Source organism: Penaeus chinensis, chromosome 20, assembly GCF_019202785.1.
Source record: "Penaeus chinensis breed Huanghai No. 1 chromosome 20, ASM1920278v2, whole genome shotgun sequence".
Taxonomy (NCBI): Eukaryota; Metazoa; Arthropoda; class Malacostraca; order Decapoda; family Penaeidae; genus Penaeus; species Penaeus chinensis.
Window position 1 is genome coordinate 22,385,937 of NC_061838.1, and position 12,159 is coordinate 22,398,095.

A 12,159-nucleotide genomic window follows, 5' to 3' on the forward strand; every position below is an offset into this window, starting at 1 on the left:
ATAGCCTTTTTAGCCGTATGTGTGTATATGTGTATATATGTGTGTATATATATATATATATATATATATATATATTATATATATATATTTATTTACATATATATTATTTTATTTTTTTCTACAAAACAACTACCGACTCGGTCTGCTAATGTACCGATTTAATTATAACTAAGTGGTCTGTTGCTGCCGACCTGAGTGACCTATGACCTCCTTGGAGAACACTCGTGAACCGCCAAACGAGCAAGTACAATCAGTTCCTGTTAAATTTCCCAAAGCAAGAGTGACTCTGGTCTCGATCCTGGATCCTACAACGAAGTCGAAGGTGATACCGCTGCTGCCACCAAAACCTAATGATTAAAAGGCAGTTTGAGCTTTTATATTCCCTACTCAGTTTTCAACACACACGGGTTATCTAAACAGGATTAGACAAAATTAGGTAGACCTTTATTTTGATGTTTAAAGAAAACGACGCTTTCATTAAATTCAAAGAAATGCTTTTAGGGGATACCTCTTCATTACGTTAAATGAAGATCTTGGTGCTAATAATGATAACAGCACTATCAAATTATGACACTGAAATAATATTGACAATTATAAAATTGATAATGAGAATTGACAACTGATATGCAGAAACGGTAATTTTGAAATGCTAGTTCTTTTCCGGTATCATTGATTTTAATGGAATATACTGCCTAATACGATGCATAAGATAAAGTACATATAATGTACTTATCATAAAGCATACATCATTCATAACGACACTTACACAATTATAAACTCTTCCTGACTTCTCGTCCGCAGGAATCTACAATCTATAAATTTTAGTGTACAGGAACTTTGACATAAACTGTCATAAAATATAAATGAAAGGGATCACAATAACACTGTTGCCGCTCCTTTACAAATATGTATGTCGCGTAATTTTAAATCACTCTAGAAGTATTGTTTGAATGCCGCTTCGCATACTCTTTTGTTTTTGTTATAACTGTCAGTGCCATTGTGCTTTAAAATCAACACATTCATTGGTAGTGTAAAATGAGAGTAAAAACAATAGGTTTGGGAATCGAATCTAGATCTACTGACCTGAAAGCGAGAAGCTGTTGATCCATTTTGAACTTTTATATATTTGCTATTTGGAAATAATAAACTTTTATCTGGCGTATTTATCATTAAGATATGTTTAGCTTGAGAGAGAGAGAGAGAGAGAGAGAGAGAGAGAGAGAGAGAGAGAGAGAGAGAGAGAGAGAGAAAGAGAGAGAGAGAGAGAGAGAGAGAGAGAGAGAGAGAGAGAGAGAGAGAGAGAGAGAAAGAGATTGTTTTGCCATTTCAAAGGGAGGGGATATCTCAATATCCTTTTCTTCGGTCAGCTTGTTTGCTGTCTGTTTTTATTTATTTCTGTTGCTCCTCTCTCTCTCTCTCTCTCTCTCTCTCTCTCTCTCTCTCTCTCTCTCTCTCTCTCTCTCTCTCTCTCTCTCTCTCTTTCTCTCTCTCTCTTTCTCCCTCTCTATCTCTCTCTTTCTCTTTCTCTTTCTCTCTAGCTGTTGTTATCATTATTGTTATTGTTGTTATTATCATTTTCAATATTATCATTATAATCCTCATTATCACTATCATTATCATCATATCATTATCATTATTACCATCAGCCTCGCTGATAGAGAGGGGGAAGAGAAAGAGAGAGAGCGAAAACGACGTAAATTGATTTCAGAAACATCCAAATCACACACATACATGTACAGCGAAAAAGAACCGAGGTAGAAAACAGGCATAAATGTAACGTTAATCCTATTTATATTGTGTTTTGGGGTTTAACAATTTGTTTATTTCATTATCATTTTGTAGGATAACAGTAATGTTTTAAAAGCACTAAACTTTAAAAACTTTAAAAAGGCATGTTGCATGTCTTTTGACGATAATGGAACCTAAGTCATAGTATCATTTATGTTCAAATGTCCTGCTGCCACAGTTTAAGTACATGCATATGGTTGAGTGGATATGTATTTTCCTTAAGGTAGAAAGTATCGTATTTGTTTTGTGAGTCTATTATTTGTTCGAGAGATATACAAGCTTCATGAAAAAGATTTGCTCTCAGCGTCTTACAAGCTGCCGTTCTTGCTGGAGACATCACCAGTATCTGTAGCCGTTGCTGGATTCGCGGCTGTCGTATCCGTCGCTGCTATCGAATTCAAAGCTGTCGAACTCGTTGCTGCGGTCGAACCCGCCCGAGTACGGCCTGGCGAACGCGGGAGAGCCCCAGCCACGGCCGCCCCAGCGCTGGGCGGCCGCGAGGGCGAGGCTCACCTGCGCCGCGAACACCAGCGCCACGACCACCAGGAGTCTGCAGCTCATCTGGAGTCAAAGGGAAACAATGAATAGCTAATACGCATACACTTAAAAGAGGGATATACAGAATAGTCAGTAGGGATGAAGGCAAATATTTCAATTAATAAACATAGTGAATTACAGTACATTAAGTATTAATGATGATTAGGGAAATGCAAGATAGCAACGGCCATAGCAATACAGGAGCATTTGTTATGCTAAAACGTAAGTAAATATTCCGCTGTAGTGATACTTATGATACGGATAATTCCACAACAGAGGTCTCTTACGATAACATTTAATAATGATTTAGTTTTATTCCATTTGTTACAGTGGATATTCATGCCGTCAGTTTTATTTTGCTTCTAAATGACCCCCTGTGTGTGGGGTTACCACCACCCACTAGCGGCAAGGCTAGACGAGATCGCTACCGCTGCACCACACAACACAAATGACTCACCATTTCGAAGTCCTGAATAGTCAGAAGGGAAATATGCTCACAATGTCTGGAGAGGCTTGTGGTGCACGCTTCAGTCTCCAGGGTTTATATGCATGTTTACACTCCATGCAGCCCGTCTCCCACTCCCCCCACGCACACAGATCACATCCTATATGATTCATCATTTTTACCTTTCAAATCGGCCTGAAGACTGCTGATGTGCTGCGTCATGATGGGACATGACATTGAACAACATATGCTATTTTTATAAGTTTATGAGTTAGATTTTTTTCCTTTAGGGTGGGTAATAATACTCACTTGGGACTGATATTTTAGAAGTCGAATCCACTAGAACTCACATACAGCAATTATTAGACACTATTTGCAAAAGGAAATTCCATTATCAGTTTATCATGGTGTCCTTCGATAGGGATACCAATGATAATGATAGTAATGACTATCATTTTTGTTATTAGTATGGTTGTTATTATCATTATTATTGTTATTAGTATTATTGCAATGATTGTGATAATGATAATAAAGATAATAATAATAATGATAACAACAACAATAATAATAACAATAATGTTAATGATAAAGATAAACATAGTAAGATCAACACTAATGACAATAATAATAATGATAATCACAATAATAATAATGATAATCACAATAATAATAATTATCATTATTATTATGATGATGATGGTGATTGTGATGGTGATGGTAATGGTGATGGTGATGATGAAGATGATGAAGATGTGAAGATGATGAAGATGATGAAGATGATGATGATGATAATGCTGAAGATGACAAATGGTAATGATAATTATAACAATAATTATGATGATGATAATGACTTTGCTTTGATGATAACGATAACAGTAATGATAATGACAATAATAATGATGATGGTCATCATAATCATAATGAAAATGATAGTGATGACAGCTTCGTTTTCATGTCTCGTTCATTGCTTAGACTTATTAATCAAGTTAATATTACAGGTGTAACAGTTTGTACAAATATCACTACAGACCACTCAGCATACTGATAAGGGAGGCCAGCTGGAGTAATACGTCAAGCAGTACTAACACCGAGATAAAAAAAATATTTGTTCTGGTGATGTTGTTCTCTCTCTATCTATCTATCTATCTATCTATCTATCTATCTCTATCTCTCTATCTATCTATCTATTTCTATCTCTCTCTCTCTTTCTCTCTCTCTCTCTTTCTCTCTATCTCTCTCTCTCTCTCTCTCTCTATCTCTATCTCTCTCCCTCTCTCTCATTTTTATTTTTATGCATGCAATGTTTGTGTATGTAATTCTAACAAAACGTAAACACCCGCAGCTTGACAACAGCACAGAGATTCATTATGATCACATGTATAATCAGTACTGTTGTTATCATTTTTGTTATTATCAACATCATCATTACCAATGTTATCATTATTATTATTGTTATTATCATTATCATCATCATTATTATTATTATTATTATTATGGTTATTGTTGTTGTTATCATTATCATTATTATTATCATTATTATCATTATTATTATCATTATTATTATTGTTATTATCATTATCATTATTATTATTATTATCATTATCTTTATTATCATTATCATTATCATTATTATTATCATTATTACTAATACTATTATTATTATCAGTTTTATTATCAATATCATTATAATTACTATTATTATCATTTTCGTCATTTCCATCATTATTATTATTATCATTGTTATTATCATAGTTATCATCATCATTACATATTATTATGATTATTATCACCATTATTAATAATATCATAATCAATGTTGTTATGATGATTATGATCATTATTATTATCATCATTATCATATTTTTTGTATTCTTGTTATTGTAATTATTATCATCATTACTAATATTATGATCAATATCATTTTTATATTAATAATAGTGATTGTTATCATTATTATAATTTTTTGTGGTGGTGGTGATGTTGTTATCATCATTATCTTTATCTTTGTTAATATTGTTAGTGTTGATATTATTTCCATCAACTTCACTATTGCCGTTACTTCTACCTTTCATTATGATAGGACGCAAAGGAGATATGGACGAGAATGGAAAGAAAGTAATATTATATATATATATATATGTGTGTGTGTGTGTGTGTGTGTGTGTGTGTGTATATGTGTGTGTGCGTCTGTGTGTGTGTGTATGTATGTATATATATATATATACAGTATATATAAGTATGTGTGTGTGTGTGTGTATACAAGCACACACACATACATATATATATAAATATATATACATATGCATATATATATGTATATATGTATTTATTTGCATATATATATACATATGCATATGAATATATATATGCATATATATGCATATATATACATATATATATGAATATATGTGTGTATATATACATATGCATATGTATATATGTTTATATATGTATATATATATATACATATACGCATATATATAAATATATATATAATTACAAGTGCACTTTAAAAGGTTTGGGTAAAAGAGGCAATACAAACTAACTGCTCCATCAACGCCAATGCACTTGCTAAGCGATGATACCAACCATTTAGTTAATTTCTATAGAAACAGGGGCCTTAAGATTGACATCATGTAAATCATCACACACTTATACAACGGGATTGCTTTTTGATAACTGTTTGAGATCTGGAAACAGAAGGAAATCAGTTGGAGTCTAATCAAGACTGTAAGGGAGATACCGAATGATTTCCCAACGCAACTCACGGAACACCACCCGTCTCTGGCTGGAGGCATGAGAGGACGCTTTGTTGTTGTGAAAAAGGACATGTCTATATATTTTTTTTTTCTTTTTTTTTTCTGGAAATGTCTTGGGACTTCTTCTTCAAAACACCTTCATAATATGATGAAGTTATTGTTCTTTGGGTCCCAAGAGAGTCAACAAACTTGACCTGAGCATTCCTCCTGACCGCCCTGATCTTGTGTTGATTGGTCTTCCACCTTTCGGTAGCCACTGCATAGGCTGTGTTTTGTCTTCGTACTAATAGAGGAACGTTTCGTCTCCCATTAAACCTTTTTGGAGGAATGCTCTAGGATGATGATCTCATTTATCTGAAATTCCTGTTTAAAGTTCTGCCCTTGTTTGCAACATCTTGGGAAACCAGCGGGAAGTCTGCTCCAATTCTTCTGTCAGAAACGTGAAAGCTGAAACAACTGAGATGTCATGTGTGTTAGCTATTGGTTCCAGTGTTACTCGTCAGTGTAACCCAGACTATGCCCCGTCCAGAATATACCCGGGGTTATTGTAGTTTAGGTTGTTTTATACCCGGGGTATAAGTTCGGGCCAGTTTATATTCCCAAGTATAAAATGGGCTAGGCTAGAATATACCCCTTCCATTTTTCAGTAACAAATATAATACTATAATGCCAGAATAAAAGGTGTAATGCGGATCATACAGTGATCTCACAACTGCAGATATCCCTTGTGCATTGCGCACTGAATTCTACAGGCCATATAAAACTGAAGGCCAGTAACAAATTTACTAATTGTCAGTACTTTTCTATGTTAACCATCATCACTTTAATACTTGTCCAGACCTTACCCACAAAAAATGTGCAAATCATATCATTATTTTCATAGTTTATATGATGGCCAATCAAAATTCAGTGCACAACGTACGTGGAATATATGCAGTTGTGAGATAACTGCATGATCCGCATTATTACTTTCAGGTGATATAGTAATATACTAGTTATTGCACGGGGATATTCTGGTGTAGTGTAGGGGGGTATTCTGGCCAACGGGAATATAATCTAGCTTAGCCCAGTTTATACCTGTGGGTATAAACTAGCTTAATATACATACATACATGAATATATACATATATACATATATGTAAATAAATAAATATATACATATATATAAATACATAAATAAATATATACATATGAATAAATAAATAAATATATAAATATATATATAAATAAATGAATATATATATACATATATATATTTGTGTGTGTGTGTGTGTGTGTGTGTGCGTGTGTGTGTGTGTGTGTGTGTGTGTGTGTGGGTACAGATATCTTTATGTGTATACATGTTTTGGTTTCCCGATTGCTAAATATATTGCATCATGCTGAATGCTAATGCAATATAAACAGGATGCTGCAATAGCAAGTTTATTTTTGGAAGCACGAGGACCAGCCTATCTTCTGTAAACATGATGATGCATAATTTATCAACAAAGAAGTTGAGTAAAGGGACAGTGCAACCTGGGTGTATTGCAAACATGAGCTGGACACAAACAACTTCAATTGTTATCAGACTTAGATAGATATATTAATAAATATTTGTATTTAAAGGCACATGTACATATAGATATCGATAAGCACATATATATACGTAGACTCTTGTACATAGACATAAGTATATATATACATATATACATACATACATGGTCAACACACACACAAACACACACACACATATACATATATACATTTATACATATTCATATATACTGTGTGTGTGTGTGTGTGTACCTACACACACACACGCACACACACACATACACACACACACACACACACACACATTCCATATATCGAGAATGTATGAATAAATATACATATATACATATATATATATATATATATATATATATATATATATATATATATATTCGTACATACTGTATATGTATATGTATATGTATACATATACATATATATATACATATACATATAGAGTATGTACGAATATATATATTATTACAATAATGTAAACCAGTAAACATAATTATTAAAAATGCTATTGTTGGGTAAGGTAACGAGGCAGTTCCTGCATTAGCGTTCGTCGCCGCCCCCCCCCCCCCCCCCCCACCGTCTTGCTCACTGCCTTGAGCTCGTGGGGGGTCTTGCCTCGGTCACTCCTCCACTGCCGTAGGCCTGGGCAAGATGTCTCTGCCGTTGTGGGTTGGTATTTTCTTTGCTAGGGATTAGGGCGATATTATATCTGTTAATATTATATCGCATAGGTAGGTTTGTCTTGTGTTTTTTTGGTATTTTCTTTTATTGTATAGTGGTGAAGGTATTAATAAAAACAAGTGATAATTAATTGACTTTATGTATTTTCCAAATCTTAATAAATTACTATAAAAAGGATTAAAATAAAATAATGAAAGTACTTTATAAAGGAATGATAACACATTGGGACATGATAAATGAATGATTGAATTAACGTATTTAATGGCTATCAGATAACGTTGTGGGTTGTGTAATGAAGTGAGTTATGACAATGAAGTGAGTTGTGAGTGCCACGTTGTGATGCCAGTGCATACGTATTGTGATGACATTATTATCGTACGTAGTTAGTGATAATTATGTGATTATATATTATACTCTTCCTTTTGTGTGATATGTTCTACCATGTGAAATATAGAACATTATGTTTAGTTTATATTATATGTAGCATATCACCTATATGAAAGAGTGAGAATCTCTGTATGTTATAGAGTACAACATTTTAGTTTGTCTCTGTAGTCACACGTCTGGCAGTAGACAGTCGCAGACGGAGCCTGGCGTGTGGGGCAGAGGAACAGGAAGAGTTCCGTATTTATTTTGTCAGAGCTGATCTCCAATGAACCTACTTTAGATTTCATCGGTGTTTTCTTCACCCTCAATTATCATGGAGAAACACCAAGCAAACGCAGAAGACGAACATGGCGCAGTGATCCAGCAAATTCAGTTCTGACGCCTGTTATTGTTGTCCGCCCCGGGCCTCCGCGACCTCATGGCCTGTCGCCGGCCCCGCGCCTCGTCCACCCTCGTGCTAGGTCAGCAATCAACCCACTCGGCAGTGTACTTCATTTGCAGCGGTGTGGTGCTATAGTGTAGTGATGTGTATTGTGCAGTGCCTATAGTGTTCGTGCAGTGTTTAGTGTGCTCAGGGGACATTATTTGTTGCATAAGGGAGCCGGACCGAAGCATATTAGTTTTGTAGGAGCGAGGTATATTCCTGCGCTCTCTACGACGCTTCGTGAGCGACTGATCTCTCGCGCTCGTGGCTCGCCTGCCCGCACGTGTCCGCCGTGACGTCACCGCATTGGCACCGCGCACAGTGCCACAACACTCGCTGCCTCGCTCTACTTTTACGTATTTTCACCGGATTTTCGGCGATTTTGCTGTATAATCTTGACACCCTTACCACGTTACAATGGGTAAAGGGAAGAAAAAAGAAGATACCAGTAAGAGCGACCCTGAGAAGTCTGACTCCAGCCTTGAAGAGTCCGCAGGAGCCAGTGCCAGCACCCCACCTCCCACAGATGTTGCTACATTGCTGCAGTGGATACTTCAGAGGGACGAAGACCGCCGGAAGGAAGAAGAAGCCCGCCGGAAAGAGGACGAGGAAAAGCGTTATCGACGAGAGGAAGAAGCCCGCCGGAAAGAGGAAGAAGCTCGCCGGAAGGAGGAAGAAGCCCGCCGGAAGGAGGATGAAGCTCGCCGGAAGGAGGAAGAAGCCCGCCGGAAGGAGGAAGAAGCCCGCCGGAAGGAGGAAGAAGCCCGCCGGAAGGAGGAAGACGCACGCAGGAACGAGGAGTCTGCTCGTTTTCAGGAGCTGATCCTTCGCCTCACCCCCCAGCAACCTGTGAGTTCGCCAGTGAGCAGTTCTGCCGCGTCCACTGCTTCTCATACTCCGCCGACCCCGAAGCCAACAATACAGCCTCCGAAAGCATTAACAGCAGATGCGACTCCCCAACAGTTTCGAGAATGGAAGCGCGAATGGTCCGATTATGCTGTGATGGTGGATCTCCTCAACCTGCCGTTATCAAAGCAGCATATACAGCTACGCATGTGCCTTACCTCTGAGATGCGACGGGTGCTGGAGCACAAGTTGGACGTGCCCGCAGACCCAACATGCTCAGTGGACCATGTCTTGACAAAGCTCGAAACGCACATCAAAAATGCAAGTAATGAGGCACTCCGACGGAAGGCCTTCTCCGAGTGCAAGCAAGCAGACGGCGAGAGCTTCGATGACTTTTGAATCCGGCTGATCTTGTCGCAGGAGATAGACCTTTGCAAGGCACAGGACCAAGCATGCTGTGAGCAGTGGAAGAAACACGGCAATCTAATGGGTATACGAGATGAGGAACTTACCCAGAAGCTCATTGAAATGGACCGCTCAGCGACGTTGCAGGATGTTTTGGAGAAATGCAGGTCTCATGAATCGTCAAAGACTGCATCATCTGCTTTGAAGGACACAGTTTCTTCACGTGCTGTTTCTCAATATAAAAGGGAGAAAAAGGCTGCCCTGAAGCAGAAGTCCAAGATGAGGCCTGGCTCACCTCTGCCGAATAAGGCCTGCAACTGCTGTGGTCGTCAACATGAAAAAGGTTTGTGCAGGGCCACCACTTCCACATGTCGTGCTTGTGGTAAGAAAGGCCACTGGGCTACTGCTTCAAAGTGTCCTGCCAGGAATGCCAAATGCAAGGTGTGCAACCGGCAGGGACACTATGATAAATGCTGCCCAAAGCAACGGAAGGCTAAGACAAAAGAAGAGGACACCAATCATGAATTGAAGGTAGTAAGTTCAGTATCCCCTTCAATGTCATTTGCCAGGAGTGTCACCTCTACTGCACGACCGAAACCTCAGCCTTCCCCTAAAGTCCGCGTGTCAATTCGGCATAATGATTTATCAGGTAGTCTTGCCTTCATCCCTGACACAGGTGCAGACACGACTGTCATTGGACTCCAGCATCTTAGTAGTCTCGGCCTCTCAAAGGAAGACTTAGCACCACCGGCAGAGACAGTATACTACAATGCGGACGGGTCCCAGATGCCACCAGCGGCTGGATCTTTTCGTGGAATCATCACCTATGGCAACCGTTCGACTACATGTTGGATTGATGTTCAGCCTTCGCTTACAACCCCGCTGCTCTCTTGGACTGCTTGCAAGGAATTAGGGATTGTTCCGGACTATTTCCCAAGGCAGATATCGGATGTGCACATTGCCAATCGAGTCCATGGGCTTGGCAATACACCAATGTCGAACCCTCCTCAGTTGCTGACTTTACCGTTGAACCAGCTGAAGTCACCTGAAGAAGCAAGGAAGTACTTCCTGCATCAGTATGCAGATGTCTTGGTGAAGAAGGACGACTTGCAGTCTGGGCCACTCAAGACGATGGTAGGCCCTCCCATGAGAATTCATCTGCGGGAGAATGCCACGCCCTTCGCGATCCACACCCCCAGAATGATTCCTTTGGCTTTTCAGGAACCAACAAGAAAGGAGCTTGAGTCATTAGTGACCCAAGGCATCTTAAAGCCAGTGGAGGATGAACCATCAGAATGGTGTCATCCAATGGTTGTTGTTCCAAAAGCAAATGGTGGTGTCCGTATTACCACTGATCTATCAAAGCTCAACAGGCAAGTCTCTCGCCCTGCCCACCCTTCTCCAACGCCATTTACAGCCATCAGAAGTATCAGTCCGCAGTCAAAGTTCTTCACAACTGTGGATGCTCTTTGTGGTTATTGGCAACTACCCCTGCATGAGGATGATCAACACCTGACGACATTTATCACTCCTTATGGACGTTTCAGATACTGTCGTGGTCCCATGGGTTTTGCAGCAACAGGAGACGCCTTTTGTCTACGAGGTGACAGGGCACTTCAGGGAGTAACAAACTGCATTAAGGTTGTGGACGACATTCTCCTACATGATGAGGACTACCTCTCACACCTTCAACGTGTAAACGAAGTCCTGTCAAGGTGTCGACAGCACGGGATAACGCTTAATGCAGAGAAGTTCATTGTGGCTGCATCTGAAGCCAGCTTCTGTGGGTACAAACTATCACATAATGGTATTGAAGCAGACCCAGAGAAGGTAAAAGCCATTGCAGAGTTTCCTACCCCTGCAAATCTGACTGATCTTCGGTCATTTATGGGCTTGGTAAATCAACTGGCAGAGTTTACGCCTAAGATTTCGACTGCTGCAGCCCCACTCCGCCCATTGATGAGTCCAAAAAGAGCTTTTACTTGGACAGCAGACCACACCAAAGCTTTCAATGACACTAAACAAGCTTTGTCAGGGCCCCCCATACTTGCGACGTTTGATCCAGCTCTTCCAACCATTCTGCAGACCGACGCCTCCAGACTCTACGGCCTTGGCTATGTGTTGTTGCAGGACCACGGTGCTGGAAGATACAAGATGGTGCAATGTGGTTCCCGTTTCTTGACAGATACAGAAACGCGGTATGCAACCGTCGAATTGGAAATGCAAGCTGTCGTTTGGGCCATCAGTAAGTGCAAGTTTTATCTTCGTGGACTTCAGCACTTTAGCGTGGTGACGGATCACCGTCCATTGGTTCCTATTTTGAACCATTATTCCCTGGA

General features: G+C 39.1%; 1 protein-coding gene across 1 annotated transcript; it reads right to left on the bottom strand.

The window, feature by feature from the left end:
* Positions 1-1,681: 1,681 nt before the first annotated feature.
* LOC125035945 lies at positions 1,682-2,992 on the bottom strand. The gene is made up of 3 exons (XM_047628257.1): positions 2,953-2,992; positions 2,783-2,850; positions 1,682-2,349 (listed from the first exon to the last, which is right to left on the bottom strand). The coding sequence occupies exons 1-3, from the start codon at positions 2,990-2,992 to the stop codon at positions 2,125-2,127; spliced, it is 333 nt and encodes a 110-aa protein (XP_047484213.1). The 3' UTR covers positions 1,682-2,124.
* Positions 2,993-12,159: the final 9,167 nt, after the last annotated feature.

Coding starts and splice junctions, on each gene's coding strand:
- LOC125035945 (XM_047628257.1), bottom strand. CDS start 2,992: ATGACGCAGCACATCAGCAGTCTTCAGGCCGATTTGAAAG. Junction 2,851..2,952: donor TCTTCAGGCCGATTTGAAAG/GTAAAAATGATG, acceptor TGGAGACTGAAG/CGTGCACCACAAGCCTCTCC. Junction 2,350..2,782: donor CTATTCAGGACTTCGAAATG/GTGAGTCATTTG, acceptor CTTTGACTCCAG/ATGAGCTGCAGACTCCTGGT.